The sequence below is a fragment of the Delphinapterus leucas genome, chromosome 3 (genome assembly GCF_059928025.1).
Source record: "Delphinapterus leucas isolate spDelLeu-1000000601 "Yukka" chromosome 3, BTC_Dleu_Yukka2, whole genome shotgun sequence".
In the NCBI taxonomy this organism is placed as follows: domain Eukaryota; kingdom Metazoa; phylum Chordata; class Mammalia; order Artiodactyla; family Monodontidae; genus Delphinapterus; species Delphinapterus leucas.
In genome coordinates, this window is record NC_143131.1 from 45488306 (window position 1) to 45512712 (window position 24407).

The window sequence follows — 24407 nt, forward strand, 5'->3', positions numbered from 1 at the left end:
GCCATGGCTCACGGGCCCAGCCACTCCGCGGCACGTGGGATCTTCCCGGACCGGGGCACAAACCCGTGTCCCCTGCATTGGCAGGCAGACTCCCAACCACTGCGCCACCAGGGAAGCCCCATATTTGTATTTTTAACACAAAACTGTCACTGCACCCCTCTCCCAAATCTTGGAATAAAATTGACATTCTAGAAGTAGATGCTCTATTTTTTTCATGCTTATGCTGTGGTTTCAAATGCATCCTGCTAGCCGTATCCCCTCCAAACTAGGAGAATCCAGGCTTGAGGAGTCTGGGTTGGGGGTTCTAGCGCTGTCCCTTCCCTGGAGACACCCCATTCATTGACCTCAGCTAGTTCCCTTTCTTCCACTCAGGTTTCTTCCTAATAGGATGTAGTCTTGTCTTCTGCCTCTTCCCTCCCAGGCACAAAATCTTTTGGGATTTTCTTCAGAATTCTTTCTTCCTGTTAACTACAGGAAAATCAATAGGTATTAACAAAATTAGAGATATGGACAAGTTCCAAAGTTATGGAAAAGGTTTTTCCACTGAAATACATGCATCTAAGCTTATGGTTTTGGGCTTCCTTTACTGACCATCTCAGTGTTTTACTGGGGGTGAAATCTGTCACTCTTACTACAGCTGGTATTCCCAGGTCTTCTCTCTTTCTGCAGTGTTCCTAAAACTAATGGTGGGGAGTTAGTTTACACAAAGGCCTCAGTGAAGCTTATTTACATCTTAGAGATCTTTCGTATTGGAAGGGTGTTACTTCCTCATAGCCTGGTGTGTACAAGTACCAGGCATTTCAGAGTCAGTACTGTTAGAGTGGTGGATGAGTAGGACATAGGCCTTGCCATCAAGAAAAAACACAGCCCGAGGGGAAAGATCAATCTGTTCCTTTATTCAGCACATATTTACTGAGTGTCTGCCATATGCCAAGCTTTCTGCTGGGGCAAGGAGCATAAAGTTAAGACTCATTTCTGCTCTCAAGGATTTCACAGTCAAATGTTGGAGACAGACAAGTAAGAAACCATTATAACAGAGTGCTATTTGCTGAGTTGGGACTGAGGAAGGACCCCCCCCACACACACCAGCCCCGACTGAGTTAGAGGGGCTGTGACCAGTGGGGAAGGCTGAAGGCAGCTTCTGGGATAGTTTCTCCAAGGAAGGGAGGACCCTAGAACTTGTGATGAGGTGGGAACTACAGGATATACCTAAGGAAAATTAGACAAATTTTATTTTTATTTTTTCTTCTTCTGTATACTAGATAAACTCACATTTTATTAATTGTCAACATTTTTCTGTTTTTCAACGTAAAGGTTTTGAGTTTCAGCCAGAATGATAATGAATTTAGTCAGTTTTTTTGCGGTACACGGGCCTCTCACTGCTGTGGCCCCTCCCATCGCGGAGCACAGGCTCAGCGGCCATGGCTCATGGGCCCAGCCGCTCCGCGGCACGTGGGACCCTCCTGGACCGGGGCACGAACCCGCGTCCCCTGCATTGGCAGGCAGACCCCCAACCACTGCGCCACCAGGGAAGCCCTTAGTCAGTTATTTAATTAAAAAGAATATTAATATGCATGCTTATGAAAGAGTTGCTGTCATGTTTTAAAACAGAAAACAATAATACAATTTATAAAGTACAAGTATAGTTCTTTGCCCCATTTCCATTCAGGTTATTCTTTTATAATTGAATTCTTTAAAATTAGAAAATGGCTAGGAAGAATGGCTTTTGAAGCATATATCAGGCTAAACTGTAAGTCAAAACCTGCCAGTTTAAAATAAATGCGATTCTTTGGTTCTCCTAAATTGTAGCTTTTGCTACAGTGAAAAGAAATTAGCATATTTATGAACATCTACAAAATTCCATTGAAATGAGAAGACATTATTCAGGTAGACGGAATGTAATGATTCAGACTATATTTGGGACAGGATATCGGAATTAATGTGGCTTCTCTTTCAAGTTATTTGTGGGCAGATGACATCTTTAATATTAATAATTGCCTAAGTTACATTTTTAAGGAAAGAGTGCCACCTATTGAATGAAGGTTTTTTTTCTCTCCTCCCATTCCATTCCTAGAATGTTCTGTTTCACTTTGAATCCTTGGTTTCTCCAACTGTGTACTATAATTAATTCCAATAGGTAATTTATGCCAGACAGTGAACAAAGAAGTTAGATTCACTCTTGATCCTATCTTCCAATGGATTAACTAGGGTGGCTAGTATTCTTAGAGGGAGTTTGTGCCTCCAAAACCAACTGTAGAAACAAAACCTACACATAAGCATGATTCAGCTCTTTGCAAGTTTCAAAACCTTCCCATTATTTTAATGTATTCTCTAGCTGAAGGGTTTTTTGTTTGTTTTAAGATGGGTGTATGGACACTCAGTGAATAGGAATTATTCCGGAATAATTGAAAGGGATTGAGGAATTTATGACATTGGTCAAGATCTACTGGGGAGACCTCAGTCTCCCGGGGGATATTAGTACAGAGATTGTTGGATCACAACTTGGCCATAGGTCACTTGGGGAGATTCCTGAGGTTCAAATCCAAATACCTACTTCAAAATAAACCACGTGGTACTTTTCGGTAGTTCTTATCTGTGAAAGGTTGAGAACATGAACACTAGCAAACACACCAGTATCAGAGGTAAAAGATTTCATTTGAGAATTTACGTGGCCATTATTTGTAGTTTATTGGCACGTTTGTGGTGTATTGGCTTAATACATTGCTAGGCATCGATTGTCTCCAGCTTTTCCACTTGTTTATTGGACTGTGCAAGTAGGGAGTGATTTTTTTTAAAGGAGGTGAACTGTATGCTAAATTGATTTATACTTGCTGATGTAGACAGATTAATCGTACAGCCCACTGAGGGATGATATTTTGTATTAAAATCCTAAAGTCAAAAACAAAAAAATAGGGCTTCCCTGGTGGCACAGTGGTTGAGAGTCCGCCTGCCAATGCAGGGGACACGGGTTCGTGCCCCAGTCCGGGAAGATCCCACATGCCGCGGAGCGGCTGGGCCCGTGAGCCATGGCCGCTGAGCCAGCGCGTCCGGAGCCTGTGCTCTGCAACGGGAGAGGCCACAACAGTGAGAGGCCCGCATACCACAAAAAAAAAAAAAAAAAAAAACCAAAAAAATATATTGTGTAAGGTATTAAAATTCATTCCATATAAAATGTTTAAGTTGTCTAACCCAAATATGTCAAGCTTATGTCTTAAATACCAGATGTAATTAACCAAAGATGTCACTTTTTTTTTCAGTTTAAAGAATAAATTGCATCTGAGAGAGTAGATCTTAAAAGTAAAATAAATAAGTAAATAAATTGCAGTGACATCTATTCATGTCACTTAAATAAGGAGTACTAATTGGCTGAATGGCAAGCATTCTCTGAAAATATTATGATTTTCTAATAATACAAAAGCAAAAAAATTTTAGCAGTAATTGTGTTTTCATATTAGCAGTCAGAATGACTCATTAAATGTTAACACTGTATCCCAGCTTTTCTCCATTTAAAAAAAGCAAACTCTCACCTCTCTAACTTGACACAGATTAAGCATTTCTGAAATGATGATACCACATTATGGGAAAAGCAGGCTTTGTGGCCGCAGAGAGCCCTGGACTCGGGAGTTAGAATTCAGATTGGAACATTGTCACAACTGAAGCTGAGACTTGGCCAGAAAGCCACCATGCTTCATTTCTCATTTCAGGCTACTACTCCATATCTTTTTGGCTCAGAGCACTTAAATATGCAAAATGGTTATGTGTCTTTTAAGGAAGAGAAATCTGTGGTTCTTTCATTTAAAAACAAAAAAGCTAGAAAGGTTAATGTTTTCAGTGTTTAAAAAAAACCCTCTTGAAATCCATGTTTTGTGGTCTCTCCTTTCTTGAATGTTTCTCCTAACGGTTGTTTTTTCTTTCTGAGAGAGCTTTGATAGAGTCCCTTGTACATAATACATACCCTTTTTAGTAATTAGATTTGAATTGCTTTTATCATAGTGCCTATCAGGGGTACTGAGTCTAAAAGTTTAGTAATTTCTAGCCTGAGTTTTCACAGGGTCTGTGGATCCGTATTTGTTCTATGGTGTTGGTAATGTTGAGAAAGGATTCTCACATTTTAAAACACCAGGAGCCACTGGATTATAGATGTACAAAGAATATTATACAAATAAACTATTGGGAGGTATTCTCCAGATATAACAATTAGAGGGAGTTTGTGGATCCTGTTGAGCTTTATATTTTTTGATATTATTTCTCCCTCACAGAACTATAGCATTTACATAGTGGCATTAATAAATGAATCATGTTCATTCTGGATGGCCCTGAATCTTGTAGTCTGATCTGATTTGGTAAATTCTTAAATTCCAGAAAGGTTGTGGATCGCTTAAAGATTATGTAGCTGGCTAATGGCCTAGTTATGACTTGGCTCTTAATCTCAAGACTCCCCAGTCCTGTTATTTTTCTTTGGTTCTGTGAAGCCTCCCACAATGTAGAGAAGAGTAATTCAGTAGCACATGTTTATTTTTAAGGAATATATCAGCCATACAGAGGGAAAATATTAGAGCATAATATAATGAACAGCCATAAAACCGTTGCCTGTATTTAATGTTAATATTTTATCATATTTGCTGCAATTGGGTATCTGTGCTTTAAAGAAACGAATATTAAAGACACAGTTGGAGCCTCCTTTGTCTTCTTACCTCCCTCCTTGCACCCCACTGGTAGTGGGCCACGTAGTAGCCTTGTTTGGCAGTCTTCACATTCCAGATGTCTCTAATCAACATTGTTACCTCCTGAAACTAGAAAAAAATAGTTGTATTTTGCTATTTTCATCTGTTTTTCAACTAACATATTGTTGAAAGAAATTATGTGTAACATAGACTAGAAGGAAGAGCACAGGGCTTTGAAGCCAGAGAGACCTGGTTTTGAAACAAAGAATTCCCACTTACTGTGGTGGATCCTTAGTCAAGTTACTTATCTTTCTGTAAGAGTTTCTTTGTCTGCACAAGGGAGACAACGTGTCTTACTTACATTGTAGCCTCGTGTGAGAGTTGGAGCCCTTGTAAGGATAGTACCTAGCATGTTACCCAGTTCAGAGGAGGTGCTCCATAAAGAGTAGCAGATCATAAATAATGATCATAGTAATAGTTGTAGTAGTTGCATTTATTGTGTGCTTACCATATACTTGGCACTATTTTAAGTGCTTCATCCATGTTCATTCATTTTAAAACTGTGAGATGAGAACTATATGCTAAGGGCTTAAAACAGTGAAAGGCACAGAGAGGTTAAATAACTTGGGCCAAAGCCATACAGCTAGTAGGTGTCAGACCTTGGATTTTAACTCAGGCATTCTAGCTCCAGAGCTCATGCCACTGATCACCATGCCATCCATCTTGATGATGTTTGTGGTATGACTTCTTTATCTACCCTATCCTAGGAACATGTCCTTCAAGTTATGTCATTTCTGTTGAATAAGAAGCCCTTTTGATTTTGCTATGTATACGACCAAGATTTTACTGGTTTGGGTGGCTATTGCCCCATCAGTGCCCCTAACAAACCCCACCGCCATACTTTCTAAACTCCCCAGTGTGGGCCTGGCATGACTAGTGAACGGATTTGGTCAGTTCCCTGTAGCCATCTCTGGACAGCTCTGCCTCCGCGGCCATTGCCCTCGCCTCTTTCAGCCGCACTGGTCTCACTGCCTCTGCTGAGCACTGATGCTGCTTCTGCCCTGATCTGCTTCCCACCAGTCACTGCCAGGAGTGCTGTCATCAGTGCTGAAGACACACGAGTGCTTCCACTGTGCCAGAGCTCCAGGGGTTTGCAGTGAAGTGAGGTCCGTGCCCCAGGCCCCTTTTTTATTTCAGATTCTGGGGCTTTCCTCTAGGCATATAGAGCTATTTAGAGCAAATGGCTTATCGGGTTTTTGGCTTTGTTTCTTTGGCTGATACCTTCTTTGTCTTCACCCCGGACCTAAGTCCTTGGCAGAGAGTGAGCAGACTGGGCCTGGGGCAAATCTTAGTGACAAACTCTGGCCTCTGCTAGTGGTTAGATTGGGCCACATTTGTATGTCTGACATCCACTTCTCTTAAGATGAGTTTGTACCAGGTGAATTTACTCATCTCAAGCTGGCTGTCAGGTGATCTTTTCCCCACATATTTTGATTCTTGGAGGCTTAGTTGCACTAAAGACAATTGCTGAATTTTATGATAGCTCGTGAAGCCTTATATTAAGACATTAAAACAGCTGGTGTCAGTTTCTTCTCTGGATTTTTCTTCTTAGACCTATTGACTCATTTGAGCCAGAAAGGATATAGAGATGATCACATACACATTTCTCTCTAAGGACCACTACTACTCTGTCAAAGATGTTTTGCTTAAAGGACTTCTGTGCCAAATGAGTGCAAGGAGTACTGTGTTACCTTCTTTTTTTTTTCCCTCTTGGAAAAATATGATGCACATAGGTCTTTAAATGAACGTGTTTATTTTAGTGTTTCCTAAACAGCAGAATCATAAACTGTTTAATATTCTATAGAACATTATTTTCACCAGAGCTGTTTCTTTTGTCAAGAAAATCTTTCAGCCTTCATTGGCTCCAAGCCTGCCAGTCCTGTTCTTTCATTAAATATTATTCAGGCGGGCTTCCCTGGTGGCGCAGTGGTTGAGAGTCCGCCTGCCGATGCAGGGGACACAGGTTCGTGCCCCGGTCCAGGAAGATCCCACATGCCGCGGAGCGGCTGGGCCCGTGAGCCATGGCCACTGAGCCTGCGTGTCCGCCGCAACGGGAGAGGCCACAACAGTGAGGCCCGCGTACCGCACACACACACACAAAATATATATATATTATTCAGGCATCACCTCCTCTGTAGATCTTTCTAGGACTCTCCTAGATAAAATTAAGATGGAGATCCACTCCATCCTTGCAACTATTTATGGTATATTAAAATACATCTATTATAGCAGGGTTGGCATCTGTTTTCTCTGTTCTGCTAGACTAAGCACCTAGAGGGATAGAGATTCTGTCTTACTTTTCTTAATCCCACTTTGTATTTGTATCTCTGTTGCCTACCCCAGAGCTTACACGTAGTAGGCGTGCCAACATTCATTGAACAGAGTGGTTTTCTAGCATTAAAAGCATAGAGAAGAAAAGCTACATTTGTCAGGAAGTCATTCTTCCTCATTCTGAGCATCCCAGTTAACATGCCTTTCCACCAGCTAGGAGGAAGTACTGTAGAAATAGTGCTAGCTGTTCCACGGGGTTTGAAAGAAATCATTCTCCTAGCAAAAAGGCTGTAAGAGGGCTTTGTGCTCTACTTCAGCACTATATGCCTTCTCATCCATTAATCTGGGAATGTTAAAAACAGTCCAAGGGTTTTTATTAACACAGAAGGTACTCAAAATGTTACATTTTTAACTTTAAACCACTTTTCTTAAACTGTGGGAGGGAAAATGTGCAGTAACATACCACTTTTGCAATTATTAGTTTTGTTCATTTGATCTTTTAGAATATTCAAACTGAAGCTGCCACATTTCTTTCAAGATAATTGACTTAGTGAAAATGTAATCACACACCCATTGGAGAAGGTTCCAAAGAAAAACATACATCAGAGCCCCCCGTAACACTGACTTGGGAGCTTTTTGATGAAAACCAAAATGGTGAAGGAGCAGCCATCTTTTCCCCGTGGAATACCTGCTTTGTGCCATGGATTATGTACCAGTGCCCTTAGATGGAGGACAGGACACATTGCTTTTCTGAAAACTGCCCCAATAGTAGTAGTGTAGGGAGTTCCGATATACTTCTGTAATGTAGTATAAAAGCTCGCTTACATTTATGCATCAGTTGTCTTTTACACATTCCCAACCCTAGGTTTGTCAAGTAGCATGAAGGAGGAACTCTTGAAAGCAAATACACATTTAGCCAAATACTGTAAAAAATTAGCATCCTTTTCCTTGCTTACTGATCTATATTCAACAATTAAAGAAGAGGATGTTCATACGTCCCATTTTTCCCCCAAAGGTTTCTAAAAGGTTCTTCATCAGTTATCAAGGACACAACAAAGGAAGGAATAAACAGTGGAATTTTTAGCACTGAATATTAAAAGAATACAGGCTTACAGAGTAAAAAGTATTTGAAGCTTTCATGGGTTTTTATTGGAAAGGAACAAACGAGAAATGCAACCATATTGGTTTTAAACTCCCCCTGTAAACAATGACTCTTAAAAAATAGTTTACATTAAACCTGTAGATTTTCTTGAGTTCATGAGTGAGAAGAAAAGAATAGTGTGAATCTTATCCCATAGGAAGATGGGTAGAAGAATAGTAGTACTTAGAAATTTTGTTACAGAAGTGATTACTTTGATGAGTAAATAAAGTATTTTTGTAAAATATTTAGTTTAAGTAATAAACGTTCCAGGGACACCTAGCAACTTTTCAGTCCATTTGTTTTATCATTGGTAACAGAACTGCATTCAGTTTTTCTGTCACTAAGATATTCATATATTTTGTGACACGATGAATCTTACAAAATCACAAAACTCATTTCTGTCCAGTTCTATTTTTACAATTTTCACTTGTCTGCATAAATATTGCCATCAAATTTCAGCTCATAATTTGTGACAAGTCAGTGAATTTCATTGAACTTGAATCATAAGACATTATAGAACTGACGTGTTGGTTTCACTTTAGTCTGATTTGTTTTCTTTTATGCCCACACATGAGAGGTGTTCACTTGAAGAGACACCTGCCCTCACCTTCTCTGGTTTTCCTCCTTGACTACTTTTTAAAAAATAATATTTTTTATTTCAAATTGCTAAATCGTCTAGGATATTCATTTCCTTACTAACCTAACTTGATTACTGACTTGATTCATCTTATTTCCTTTAATTTTCTTTAAATTTCTTATCAATTTTAATAGTCATTGCATATACTTGATTGTCTCTACATAACTACTTCCCGCCTGAATTTGCTGTATGTTTGAGCTGTCTGAATTATCTTTTCCTCCTGATGAGTTTTTTTTTTTTTTAAATTTATTTATTTTATTTATTTTTTGTCTGGGTTGGGTCTTCATTGCTGCCCACGGGCTTTCTCTAGATGTGGCGAGCGGGGGCTACTCTTCATTGCGGTGCGCGGGCTTCTCCTTGTGGTGGCTTCTCCTGTTGTGGAGCACGGGCTCTAGGCACGTGGGCTCAGTAGCTGTGGCTTGCAGGCTCTAGAGCGCAGGCTCAGTAGTTGTGGCACACGGGCTTAGTTGCTTCGTGGCATGTGGGATCTTCCCGGACCAGGGCTTGAACCCACGTCCTCTGCATTGGCAGGTGGATTCTTAACTACTGCGCCACCAGGGAAGTCCTCCCAGATGTTTGTTGATTTGAAGTGATAACCAGCTGCTCTGACTCCAAATCATTGGTTGCTTATCAAGTCCGTGGCATCTGTTGCTCTGGTTGCTTTGTTTGTGGCTGCAGGACATGCCAGGGGAAAGGACCTGCCCTCAAAGAACTTGCACTTTTCTTGTCTAGGCTGACCTAGGTCAGCTAGAGAGCAAGTATTTGCAGTATGATTATCCACTAATTTTTTGGTTTAATTCTGGTTAATTTCAAACATGCTTATCACGATTCTGTACCATGTTCTACTTTTCAGAATTCTGTAATTTTTAGTGGAGAATAATTATAATCTTAAAACTCAAATGGGGTGATATTTTAATAGAAAGAAATCCTTGATATCAGATAAGTTGATTTTTAGTATGTGCAAGACAATTTAGAATAATTTATAAATATGAATCAATCAGAATAACTAAGGTGGTATTAAGCTGCTTGTAATCATTGTTGATAGTCAGCTATATTGTCAGCTTTGTTATCTGACCTCCGTATTATTTAATTTTTGATGTAGTTAACCACAACGTGAGCTTTTTGAGGATGAAATTCTGTGCCTGTATCCTTCAAAGGACTAAATAGGAAGGTTTGCACACAATACTAGAAATAGTCTTTCTCACCCTGATGAAGATTTCTGATAGAGATTCAACATATTATAAAACTGATTATACCACGGCCATACCCATATTAAGAAATCAACAGTCCTTTGTTGTGCTAAAGAGAGGATATTTACTCTGTATTGAGGGAAAAAAAAGTAGTTGCCTGTTTCTTGGTAAAAATAAATAGGAGTTGTGCCATCTTTAGTTCTTAGGGCCAAACATTACCGAGCACACCTGGAATGAAATCTTCTGGGGACTAATTTTCATAATGTGAGCCACTTTTATATATTATTTCTTATGTAAAATTAGACATGTTGTAAATGTTGCATTACATAAAGATGGAAGGGTTGGCCTTACCAATGATTTTATCTAATCCTTCTTGCTCCGAAGAGGGAAAAGGCCAGCAGTTGCCAATGACAATATATCTCTGGAGGAATTATCTTAAGGAAAAACAGAGTTGTTCCACCACTGAGATACAGAGTTTTTGGCCTCAGATCTAGGTGTATGAATTTTAAGCACTTGTAAATACTAAGTTTGCTTTTGCCCTGGAAATCATTCATATCTGAGTTAAATCCAGTATTTTTCACAGACTTTATCACCTTGGGCACATAACCTCCCTGCTTTTTTTCTTATCTGCCAGTGGGATAGTTAAGAGTCCCATTCTCATGAGAATTGACTGAGATGACCCACTGTTAGCACAGTGCCCTGTCGATGGTAAGGGATGGTTAGCCTCTGTTGTTAGCCTTTATGCTTCACCACATTCTCGTCATCCTTTCCGAAGTCATTCCTTCTCTTGCCTTTTGCCTGGCAACTTAAATTTCAAGGGTCCCAGAGTGGTCTAGTTTTGTTTTGGGAGATAGTTCCCCCCTTGCTCTCTCTCCTCTTGGTAACACAGCTTGTGGGTTTTAGTATGTGAATTCCTGCTGCTCAGATAACTTCCCAAGCAGACCTCAGTTGGGTGGCTCTGAACTGTGCCTGTCCCAAATAATTCAGTGCATTTTCCAGGGTTCTTTGAGATTGCTTAGACACTGAGAGAATTGAGATTCTCCCTAAATAAAGTTATCCATAATCTAAACTGTTCTGGAAATCTTTATGTATACTCAGGTAAAACCCCATTAATTTCCAGAAGGGTTTCATATAATCATTATACTCTTTGTTACTCCTATTACAGTGACGTACTCTACTAATGAATAAAATTAATGTGCTTCTTTAATTCTTATAACGAAAGTCACCATTTAAAAAACTTGTTTAAACTTCTTTGAATCCTCATCAAGTAGATATCAACTTAGATATCTGATGCTGACTCGCTGTAAAGACAAAATCAGATTTGACAGTGACCTGCTAGACCAGTGAAGAGCACAGGCTTCAAAGTCAGATTGAGTGGGGTTTGAAGCCTGTTCCTACCACTTAAAACTGTGTGACCCTGGGCTTGTAACCCAGCCTCTCCAGACCTCAGATGGTAAAGACCTGAGAGGTTTGTCGGGAAGATGAAATGAGTTAATACTCGTAAAGCACCTAACACCTTGCCTGACACATAACATTCACGTTTTCTGTTATGACATAAGTCTGGCAGTTACTTCTCCGATCACTAGTTGTTGACTAACATTATATTTTCACGCTAAAGATGAACCATTTAAGAAATACCTTAAAGAAATTATAGTAAACTTGTAGGATTCTGTTTTTCAGTGTTTATCGAATGTCCTCTGTTTGCCAGGGAATGTGCTGAGTTAGTGTTTTCATCCGGCTCTTCGGGGTTGCAGGGAAGAGAGACATGTTGGGGTTTATTTCAGTGCAAAATAAAGGACCCGTGAAGTTTCTGCACATACGTGTGGCCTCTGGAGAACATGGTGATTCACCACCTGGGGAGGTATGTGTAAAAGTAGCTCCAGCTGGCTGACATCATGGACAGGGGACCGAGGTACAACTCTTACGTTTATTGCTTATTCCCTTCTCCCTGTCTCTAACGACATCTTCCTTCTGACTAATTTCTCTCTTCTGCCTTATTTCTGTCTCATTGATCCTATTTACTACTTTGCTCTTTTTCTCTATTTTGATGCCATTCTTCCTGCCATAACACTCTCCGTGTATCTTGTACTCAAACTCCCATAGAGAGAAGGTCTGGTGAAGATGTATAGCACCATCCAGTGTAGAGGGTGTTTGGATCAGGGCACATTCTTACACCAGCCAGTTGTGGACTTCAGGATGGGTTCAAATATATAAAGCATGGTGCCGCGGGTGTCAGACGCCACCCTGGGAAGAGGAATTGGCTATGGCTGGATAGGCCCTCTGGCTTCTTGTAGGGCGCCTTTTGTGGCCTGTCCGGGACATTTGGCACTGACGATAGGAGAATGAATAAGATGTGGCAGCCTGTCCTAGAAGAGCTCCTAGTGTGGCGAGGGAAGCAGATATTTAAACAAATACTTGAGTTTATGCTGTATGGTAATTAATACTAGCATACGGGGAGGGAATGGCTAACTGCTGTAGAATGGCAGTAGGAAATTCTTTACTGAAGGCATGTGAGATGACAAAAGGCGTATTCCTTTCAGGATATAAATCATCTGCAAAGACAGAGAGATGGGAAGTATCTTGGTGTGCTTAAGAAGAGAGCATTTTAGTGCTGTGAGAAGAGGGCAGTGGCTGGCATTTAAGGGGTTCCAGGAAGAGGGTCTAGTATATGATACCAGTGAGGCTAGTCAGAGTGTTAGAAACAGAACTAGGGAAAAATCATCTCCTAGAAAACAGGTGGGGGAGAGCTACAAGAGTGGCAGTCTTATCAACAATGGCTGGTACCACAGTGGGTCAGATAAAGGCAGGACTGAGTGGCTTCACTGAGAAGGGGCCGTTGAAGCATCTCGTTTTATAGCAGGTAAATTCTGTAGGTCTAGGAAGAGTCTAAACTAGAAACCTAACCTCGGGAAAAAGGTTTTTTGAAGCTCTAGGTCAATCAACAAATTCATTCTGAGGAATGTTTAGAAACCAAAAAATGCAAGAAACCTCATGTTTTCTAAATAAATAGGAAAGGAGGATAAAGCTTAATCTGTAACAATGTTAAGTTTCTCATAGTTATCTGAATAAAATTTTATTAGGTCTTCAAAGTAGTTTCTCAAAATATATATGTTTGTTTTGCTAAAAAGTCAGAAATGTACAAGCTACTATTTTAGTTAAAATAAGAAGTATGGTTCTAGGTAATAGATAGGGCAAGAGTAACTCTCTTATTCATGTTTAACCAAAATGGATGAGAGGCCCTCTAATCTTGCAGTGATTTTACAACTATCTGTTTAGATTGGTTTGTGTTTAAAAAAACAAACAAACAACTTTCCTGCTATAGCTGTGATATTAATTGGATAAGATGCCTGATCACTGCTATATACATGTAGACATACACACATAGCTGGTAAAAATAAAAACCCTGTTTATGTCTGATCTGTGAAGACTATATGTTAAGGTTATAACAAAACGGTAAGTATGTAAGAAAAACTTGTTTTTCTTCCCAGTTTGGTTTTCTTTTCAGAGATAAATGAAGCTAAGTAGGTATGATTTTTTTTTTTTTCTGGCATGTAGAATAGAATTTACTGTATATTTCATTGAATCTAAGATTCCATTGGTTATAAATTGTACCATTATTTTCTATACCATGAAGAAATTTTTAAAACCCTGTCCATTAAATTATAACAGCATTTGATTCTAAGAGGCATTCAGATTTCAGAGATATTAAAATGTGAGGCACAGGCATGGGAAAGTTGAACTAAGAAAGGAAAGTTTAAAAAAAGAAAGGAAAGTTTATACAAGTTTATTGGAGATGGCAATGGAGCCGGGGACCAGGTGCCCCCATGGCAGGCTCGGAAGAGCCGGGGCTTCAGGAGGACACGCTGAGGGTCCTAGCTGCCTTCCTTAGGCGGGGTAAAATTTTTTTTTTTTAATGTGAAAAAATACACATTTTAGAATTAATGATATATAGTTATTACTTATGAAGACATTAGAAAAAACACTTAGGTTTATATTTGCAGATCAATTGAGGAACAATAAAAATTGTTCTACTGAATAAGATGTAAATTACAAACTGAGTCTTAATTAAATACAGAACTGTAAAAAGATTAACATGAGTAATCATTAAATTTTAAAACTAGGAAGATCCTTACAGCTGCCAAAGATGTTAGTAAATGATCATTCATTTAATATTTGTTTTAATACCTACTGTAAGCCAGACATTGTTAGATGTTGGTTGTATAGCCATGGATGAAACACTCACTGTTCCCTCCCTTTGTGGAGCTTACATTTTGGGGGGGGTGGGTGGTTTATAGGTTTGCAAATTGCAATGAGCACTTTAAAGCAAAAGTACAGAGCTGTGAAAGAGTGGAACTCGAGATTCCTAATTTGAGATTGGGAAGGTCTGTAAGGAGCTGAAGAAAAGCCAAAGAGTGGGTAGAAATGAACAAGGTAAAAAGTAGACAAGTAAGAAACAGCCTGTGCAAAAAACCCGAGCAGGAAAGATGTTGGAGCCAGGCAGTGAAAGAAACAACAGAAGCGGGTGGGCGGTCCGGGTGACTTCAGTTGAGGTAAGACTGGATGATGCAGGGCCTCACAGGCCATAACATGCTGGATTTTAGTCTAAGCCCAGGGGGAAGCCACCAGAGGGTTTTAATGGGGGAGGTGGCCTTGGCTGCTCTGTGAAGCCTGGATTGGAGTAAGATTCAAAGTGAAGAAGCTGTTGCTAGTTCAGACCAACTAAGTTGGCAACTTGGCCTGGGTGTTTTGAATGGAAGATCTGTTTTCTTGAAAATAATTTGTCAGTATTACCTGAAGTCTTAATTTTGTGTACATTTGGACCCAGCAGTTCCACTTCAGGGCATTTATTCTAAAGAAATAATCTTAGATGTGTGCAGAAGTTGAGCTACTAGTATGTTTATCCTCTATTATTTGTAATAAGAAATTGGTTGGAAAGATGATAGTATTTTGAAAACAAGTGGAAAGGAAAGAGGAAAATCATACTGACTTTAAGGAAGCCACATCATCCAGGAAGATTTGTTTAGATAAGGAGAGTTCTCTGTGTGTTTGAGCGGGTACTAGGGAAAAGACACTGAAAATACAGAATTGAGAAGAGATGCTCATAAAACAAATTTGGGGGAGGAGAGACATCTAGGACCAGGGGAAGATAAGCATCTTTGTCAGGGAGTGCTGCACCATCTGGTGTAAAAATGCACTGCAGTTCTACAATGGGACTTACTAGCCTGGGAACCTAAGCCATGCCTTGCAACATTGTTACAGGGGGGAAAGTGCTTTTCAAACCAGAGTTGTAAGTGAATTTGTAGTATGCAGTCAGCCCATGAATTTGATTGCCTATAAATCTGAGCTTCCCTGGGTAAGTACTGACTGAGCAGGATGAATTTTTGAGAGAGTATTGCTCTGTCTCTACCCTCCCCGCCTTCTTTCCCTCTCCCTTACTTTCCCCCTTCCCTTTCCTCCCTCCCTTCCTTAGCCTCTCATCCCTCCCTATTCCTCTGACCCACCCCTAACATTTACACTTCATGATATATTTAGGGAAGGAAAAACAGCCAAACACTTAAGTGTTTTATTATTTAAGTAAATAATAAAATCAACTTCCTCCCTCCTTCCCTCCCTTCCTTCTTCCCTCCCTCCTTTCCTCCCTCCCTCCCACATTGCTTCTTTCTTTGTGACAGTTTTTGTACCTGTGTGGTGGAAATATTTTACTATACGGTCTTAGTGCCCCTTTGCAAGTTTCAAATGTTAGTGTTCTTTGCATTACTAAAAATATCTAGGCCAGTCTCTGGCACAGAGGTATTTAACATACTGGTTTTCACTCCCCTCACAGTGTTGATGCTTAAGTAAAACCAGTTAACTGTTATTTCCTTTCTAGTGCATATTTAGTTTTAAGTAGGTTTTTTTTGTCTTGTTCTTTGGGTTTTTTTTTTTTTTTTTCTGGTTCTTTGCAAATACTGCTGCTTTATAGTTATGATTAGCTGGAAAATTCCTAGAGGAGTTTAAATTTGACTTTTTGGTAAGCTTGCATTTATCATCTCTGGTATTTCCTTGAGTATTTCCTTTTCCTATCAGTGTAAAGAAATAACTATTCTGTAGCTCTACAGAATTTCCAAAATAGTTACTGAAGTTAGCTTAGTATTTTTAAAATTGTTACTTCTCCCAGAATGCAGTTGCTTTAACTCTTTCCTTATGAACCAGTTTTAAAACCCATGGCTGTATATATATTGTGTGTTGCATATATCCATGTATGGATATGAGTGTATTTTGAAGTTAGTGGATGTTTTACCTATTAGGCTTTGTAGAAATAGTTCTCAAAAGTTACCAGCCTGCAGGTTATTTTATTATGGTAACTCCACAATATATTATGGAGTAAAGGTCAAAATGTTTGTACCAGGTAATTTTTACTATTTACATGTGGAGTACCCCAAGTACTATATCATGTTCTGAGAAAACAAATTTAATCATTGAGGTGTTGAAAAAATATTGTGGGATCACAGAAGATGTGGTTAGGTTTCACAGCTTATTAAATATTTAGCTGATTTCAGCAAATGAGCATATCCACCAGATTTTATCTATATTGACTTAAATTGTTGGAATTCCTGGGATAAATAGTAGTAAAATACTCTTCTAAATATTTGTCTGTTATATACTTGAGTATGTTAGAATGGTGTAATTAGAAACGGTGCAGTTTTCATGAATGTATTTGTTAATGCAGTGCTTAATGTCTTAGGATGCTTTTTATTAACTACCTAGAAACAAAGGTCTGCAGTATTATTACTAGTAAGCCTGCACCTTCTAAATAGAACCTTTCTGTTTTTTTTATACATAAATTTATTTATTTATTTATGGCTGTGTTGGGTCTTCATTGCTGTGTGCAGGCTTTCTCTAGTTGTGGTGAGCGGTGGTGAGCGGGGGCTACTCTTCGTTGTGGTGCGTGGGCTTCTCATTGTGGTGCTTGTTGCAGAGCACGGGCTGTAGGCGCACGGGCTTCAGTAGCTGTAGCATGCAGGCTCAGTAGTTGTGGCTCGCGGGCTCTAGAGTGCAGGCTCAGTAGTAGTGGCGCACGGGATTAGTTGCTCTGCGGCATATGGGATCTTCCCGGACCAGGGCTCGAACCCGTGTCCCCTGCATTGGCAGGTGGATTCTTAACCACTGCGCCACCAGGGAAGCCCAGAACCTTTCTTCTTAAAGGCTAATATTATTGAACTCATGTTATCAGGCAACATTCAACACTATCCATGTTATAATTTCAACAATATAATGTGATTCACAATGATATTTTCATATCTTGCTTAAATCATTTAGGGGTTTTAGCAGTTATCTTTTTAGTTACATGTCCATTGAAAGTATGAAATAGAACCGTATTGTTCTTGGAAATTTTTTTTCATATATAAATCTCATTCTCCTTCCATTTTAGTCGTGAGATGGAGAATAAAGAAACTCTCAAGGGGTTGCACAAGATGGACGATCGCCCAGAAGAACGAATGATCAGGGAGAAACTGAAGGCAACCTGTATGCCAGCCTGGAAGCACGAATGGCTGGAAAGGAGAAACAGGAGAGGCCCTGTGGTGAGTGACTGTGGGTTACCTGCTAATAAGGAAGAAAGCATAGGAGGAAATGAAAAATTAAGCATAAATAGATCCTCTTGTAAGCTTTTTTTTCCTTCTTCATTTTAAATGCAGTGGTTTTATTTGCCTTGATATTTTCTAGACAATTGAACAAAACATAGCTAAAACTATTCTCATTAAGCAACTTAATAAACTGTTCTAAGAACGAATCCCTTTGGTTGAGTGGGAGAGGTAATGCTTAAAGCAACACTGCCCTCTAATGTTAGTATCTAAAATCCTTTAATTAGAGATTTCCATTGTACTTAAAAAAGAAAAGCAGTTTTTCCAATTTTATTTTGATGTTTTATCTCTAAGGTAGGATCTAAGGATCTTAATTCCAAATCTTCTAAAATCGTGTATGACAACATTTTAAAATGTATTCTCAACATTTAGTTGATAAAGCCTAAATGACTAAAATCTGTGTGGGTAAAAAATAGTCTTCATTTATGGCTTAAAGTAATAATAAAGAGAAGCTGATATATTGTCTGTTGTATTTGTATAATACTGCATAATAAAAAACTCACTGAGCTCATGCCTTAGTCTGATGTTCAAATTTACTTATTTTTTTAATTTTTTAACTAATAAAAATATTGGCATTTTAATTTAGGTGGTAAAACCAATCCCTATTAAAGGAGATGGATCTGAAATTAATACCTTGGCAGCTGAGTCTCAAGGAGAGGGCCAGGCAAGCGCTGCTTCCTCAGCTCCCAAAGGCCGACGCAGTCCTTCCCCTGGCAGCTCCCCATCAGGCCGCACAGTGAAATCTGAATCTCCAGGAGTAAGGAGAAAAAAAGTTTCCCCGGTGCCTGTAAGTTAATGATTTAGCAAATATGTTAAGTCTCTACAATCTTTAAACTTATTTATAACACAGAAAAGATTGGCTAGCCGTCTATTAGAGCAACAATTCCCAAAGTATGGCCCACAGACCCTTGCTTGGGGGAACCTGCCCTGAGATGCTTCCTGTGGATCCATTAGGTCAAAACTAATTTTGTAATAAAACTGAGATGTTATTTGCCTCTTTTACTGCATTGACATTTACAGTGGTGGGTAAAACTGCTGGTGAATTTGCCTGAATTAAAGCTATGACTGTAGAAACTGTATTCTTCACTTGGGTATTTGGCAAACATTTTCCTTAAGAAGAATTAAGTAAGACTCACTTCAAGGAAAACAACTGATATGTTTCTTCACTAGTGGTAAAATTTGAAATTTCAAGCAAAAATTAAGAGTTTTGGAAAACTCATATCCACCACTGTAAGCTTGAAAGCTTCCCAATACTTAGACTTTTCTATAGGCCAGTGATATTATCAAATGTGATTTTTTTGGTATATTGCACAATGAAATGTATGAACTTTTAGAAGATCTGCATAACTTAGTGAACCAGAATTTTCCATATGACCAGTGAATGATGAAACAAAATCATTCTTTAGTAAATGATCCATTCCAAGTATATAAAATAGACCATCTAGATTTAATGTAACAGTAGGAAAAATTTGTTTATGTGGTTTCAGATTCCACATTACAGCCTCCTTTAAGGAAACCACTCCTTTGATGTAGTATCAAAGAAGAATATTCATCATTATTTGAAAAGGATTTTCCAAATACGTATCTGTGTGAGGCCAGATTTTCTTCATGTACTTTAACCAAAACACCGTTATCACAGCAGATTGAATGCAGAAGCATAGATGAGAATGTAGGTGTCTTCTGTATTGAGCCAGACATCAAAGAGACTTATAAAAAGATAGGTGCTAACACCCCTCTGAGAGAGACAGACAGACTTCCACTGGCAGAAAGCAAGTTAAACATTCTAACCTTGAAGAACAAATGAGTGAATGGCAAAATGACTGAGATATAGTGACCACAATGGGAGATTTGGTTTTCCTCACATCCGAGGTTGTTAAAGCATATAAATACTTCAAAAAGTAAATTTTAAGTAAAAATTTTTACAGTAAAGCCCAAAATTCTCAATAGTATTTATTGGCTTTATGTGGACACACCTTTAAATTAGCTGCTCAAAACAGGATCTTATTAGCTCAAGAATCTACAAATTGGGCAGGGCTCAGCAGGAACGGCTTATGTCTGCTCCCCATGGCACCTGCAGAAGCTGGAATATCCAAGACTGCTTCTTCACTCACATATCTGGTGCTTCATTCACCTCGAACAGTTGGGGGCTCTTGGCACCTCTTTCTTACAGTATGGAAATTGGGTTGCAACAAGTGTTTCAAGCCAGGAGAGCACAAGGAACAGATTCTCTCTCACAGCCCTCAGAAGGAACCAACTCTGCCAGCACCTTGATCTTGGACTTCAAGCCTCTGGAACTATGAGACAATAAATTTCTAAGTCCAAAAAAAAAAATTATGATTCAAGAGGGCAAATCTCAGCGTGGAAGCTCTTATCAAGCCACCACTTGCATCATGTTTACTAATGCCTTATTACCCAAAGCCGGTTACATGCCCAAATCCAGAATCCACGTGGTAGAGGACTACAGAAGGGTGTAAATACTGGGAGGTGTCGTTCATGGGGGCCATTCAAAGTAAAAGTCTACCACAAGTAAATACAGAATTGTGTCTCCCCTCCCCCTACACCTATTTTGGGATATGTGCTAGACAAAGTTACTTCCTCATTCTTTATAACAGCTACCTAACATTTCATTATCTGGATAAATCATGGCTTATTTGGTGAACTACATCCTAATGGACATTTATATTCCTTCTTAACTTCCATTACTAAAAACAATGGTGCAAAAATATTTTTTATGCATACATCATTTTGCACATCTTTGAGCATATCCATAGTCTGAATACTTAGCAAGTCCAATAGCAGATGCATGTGTACTTGTTTTTGGTTTTGTTTTACTTTTTAGTAATTGCCTATTAAAAAATAATGGTTTTATTAAGATATAATTCATATAATGTACAATTCACCTGTTTAAATTGTACTGTTCATTGAGTTTTGGTATATTCACATAGTTGTAGCCATCACTACAATAAATTTTAAAACACTTTCACCACCCCAACAAGAAACCCCAGGCTAATTAGCAGTCTCTCCCCAGCCCTAGGCAACCACTAATCTACTTTCTGACTATATATAATTTGCCTATTCTGGACATTTTATATAAATGGAATCATATAATATGTATGGTCTTTTGTGACTGGTTTTTTGCACTTCGCATCATGTTTTCAAGGTTCATCCATGGTATAACTCCATTTTTAATTGTAGAATAATATTCTGTTGTATGGATATACATATTTTGTTTATTCACTTCTCAGTTGATGGGCATTTTGTTTCCACTTCTGGCTATTATGAATAATGCTACTGTGAACATTTCTGTACACAGTTTTGTGTGGACATATCTTTTCATTTTTCTTGGGTATATACCTAGGAGTGGGATTGCTAGATCATATGTTTCACAAAGCAGCTACACCATTTTACATTCCCTCCAGCACTGTATGAGGCTTCCAATTGCTTCGTTTTCTCGCCAGCTTTTATTACCTTTTAACTATTTAGTTAGGCATCAAAAAGAACTAGAATTTCCACTGGGCACTGATGGAAAGACCAAGTTCTAGGGGAATCAGTGAAGTGGAGTGAGAGCGACATATATCACCCTCACCACAGGAGAGTTTTTATCAGCCTCCAGTGAGATGTCTTAATCTGGGAAGAGTCACTTGCCACTAGTTCTCTACAGAGTGTACCATGGGGGGAATTCCATGGAGCTGTTTGTAAATTACCAGTCACAAAAGAGCATTTAGTAATCCCTTAAGTGGAAACCAGGAAATTGGATGCTTAATTTTTATCACTAGAAACAAATCATTTTACCTGCTTATAAGGCGAATTTTCTGTGCTTTTTATTTTGATTTACATAATACTTTTCAAAGAAGTCAAATACTCACATAGTAATTCGTAAAATTACCACATGGTTGTCTCTCTAGGCCAAAGATTTATTATTAGTTACAGGGATGACAGATTTTAGAAGTTTACTCATAACGAGTATATCAGACAAATACATTTGCAAAATACATTTTGTCCCATCATATTATATATTAGGCATTTTTTCAGAATATGAAAATGGTGTCGGCTATGACCTTTTTTAGGTAACTTTTTTCTAATGGAGAAGTGAGCAATTTACCTAATTTTTATTTTTTTAAAGCATTTCTTAATTTTTTAAAAAATTTATTTATTGTATTTTATTTTTGGCTGCATTGGGTCTTTGTTGGTGTGTGTGGGTTTTCTCTAGTTGCGGCCAGCAGGGGTTACTCTTCTTTGCGGTGCGCAGGCCTCTCATTGCGGTGGCTTCTCTTGTTGCGGAGCACAGGCTCTAGGCGCGTTGGCTTCAGTAGTTGTGGCACGTGGGCTCAGTAGTTGTGGCTCGCAAGCTCTAGAGCTCAGGCTCAGTAGTTGTGGTGCACGGGCTTAGTTGCTCTGCGGCATGTGGGATCTTCCCGGACCAGGGCTCGAACCCGTGTCCCCTGCATTGGCAGGTGGATTCTTAACCACTGTGCCACCAGGGGAGTCCCCTAATTTTTAAATGTTGTGAAGTTTCAGAGCGGGAGAATCACACCACCTCGAAGAGCCCCTTCACCAGATGGCTTCTCACCATACAGCCCTGAGGAAACAAACCGCCGTGTAAACAAAGTGATGCGGGCCAGGCTGTACTTACTGCAGCAAATAGGGCCCAACTCCTTCCTGATTGGAGGAGACAGCCCAGACAATAAATACCGGGTGTTTATTGGGCCTCAGGTAGGAATTGTCACCATTTTACTTTTTATTAGGATGTGGTACTAACTCTATGCACTGTAACATTCTTAAATTTAGATCAGTTGTGTAATTCTCTTTAGTAAACTAAAGAGAATTCAAATTATATTTTGGGAACTAGTAAACACTTTTACTTAATGTGTTTATGAAGGGTTTTACTATGATTTAATATACTTCAGAATACAAATTTGGTCTTTTTAAGAAACCAAAAATAAGAGATTAATTCATGGAGATAGCTGTAGGCTTTTCTTGCGTATCCTTATATATCTTATTATATAAGGATAATGAAGAAAATTATAGAAAGTTTAGTATAATAAACTTGGAAATATTTAAAAGTGATCAACTTAGGAGTTCTAATAGAACACAGATTTATTAAACTATAGGTTTGTGTTTTTTTTAAACTTCTTTAGAACTGCAGCTGTGGGCGTGGAACATTTTGTATTCATCTACTATTTGTTATGCTCCGAGTGTTTCAGCTAGAACCTTCAGACCCAATGTTATGGAGGAAAACTTTAAAGAATTTTGAGGTAATTTTTTAATAAATCCTTTATAGTAAAATTGTCAACAGATTTTTATGATATTCCTGACATTTTTCCATGAGCTTTAAATTTAAATAGACAGTGGTCATTTTAAAGGTGTGAAGGTATGTAAGGATTACTTGATGTTTGTAAATAGTTCTCTTATAGTCTATTGACTAATTAGTTTTTTCTTCTAGACTAAAAAAAAGTAAACACTGACCTGCTGTAAAAATACTATCCTTAGTAAGCTATATGTATTCTTACTTTTGAAGCCCTTAAATTGGCTTTGTGAAAAACTTAGAAAATAAAAGGCAAATAATTCAATCTCTAGAACTCTTCATATGTATATTATGGCACAAATGTCATTGTTACTGTCTTTTTTCAATGTTAGGTTGAGAGTTTGTTCCAGAAATATCACAGTAGGCGTAGCTCAAGGATCAAAGCTCCATCTCGTAACACCATCCAGAAGTTTGTTTCACGCATGTCAAATTCTCATACATTGTCATCATCTAGCACTTCTACATCTAGTTCAGAAAACAGGTTAGTACTTTTTAAGGAATTAAAAGCATTAATCCAGTGTTACTTTTTAATTTTAGGGGTAATTTTTATATATATACTTGTTAAGTTGCTCTAAAATGATATAATTATTGAATCTTGGCTTTCAAGGTAAAATCAAGGGTAAAAAATAGTAAAGGTCATCTAAGTATATATATTTGGATATTTTGTCCTGAAAACTACAGTGTTGAAAACGGCACCTTAAATATCAGAATATAATAAATGTCCATTTCACAAGAAAAATCAGGTGGCAGGTATAAAATAAGTAGCTACTGTTTATCAATCATTACTTTGTGCCAAGCACCTTATATGTTGGTCTCATTAGGTAGGTTTTATCACTTTTGCAGATAATGAGCCTGAGGCATTATATAAAGAATATATCTATAATTTTTTGATATAAATAAATTATGTACAAGGCAAAGTGGTTATCCAGAATCACTTTCAAATATAGGATGTTTAAATTTCATGACATCACTACTTCTCTCATAGATACTCTCAGGGAATCCTCATTACAGCCTATTTTACATGTGAGAACATAAGCAGGCTCTTCTGAACAAAGAGACTAATAAGCTGTAATTAAGAGATACAGTAGCTGTTAATCATAGTTGTTAATTAAAATCTGCAGTGCTTCTCAAACTTTCCCATTGCTTAGTTGCTGATAAGAATAAACTCATGAAGGATCTGAGATGTAGCCCAATATGACAGGTGTGAAAAAATTAAGAGTATTATCATAAAAAGTCATGTCAGTTTTCTTTCTTTTCCAAGATTTCTTTATTGCTTTAATGAAAAAATGAGGTTCTTAAAAATTACTCCAGAAAGGAGTGCTGCTTCTCTTAGGAGGGCACCCCCTGTGTGTTCCCAGGAACCTCAGTCTGAGAAGCACTGGTGTAAGTGCTTTTAAGTCTCATTCTCATCCCATCACTCTTTTAAGTATTGTAACTACTTCAAAATTCATGAGGAATAGAAAGTGATGATATCAGGACAAGGGCATGATGAAGTAAAGAATTGAGAGAGAAGTTTT

General features: G+C 38.4%; 1 protein-coding gene across 2 annotated transcripts in view; it reads left to right on the top strand.

The window, feature by feature from the left end:
* Positions 1–24407, top strand: part of MAP3K1 (mitogen-activated protein kinase kinase kinase 1) — an 81704-nt gene that overhangs the window by 23451 nt on the left and 33846 nt on the right. For both annotated transcript variants that reach the window (XM_022597257.3, XM_022597267.3), the window contains 5 exons: positions 17375–17525; positions 18172–18372; positions 22098–22298; positions 22724–22840; positions 23223–23371. In XM_022597257.3, the coding sequence (XP_022452965.1) occupies positions 17375–17525; positions 18172–18372; positions 22098–22298; positions 22724–22840; positions 23223–23371 (819 nt within the window). The remainder of the gene's footprint in view (positions 1–17374; positions 17526–18171; positions 18373–22097; positions 22299–22723; positions 22841–23222; positions 23372–24407) is intronic.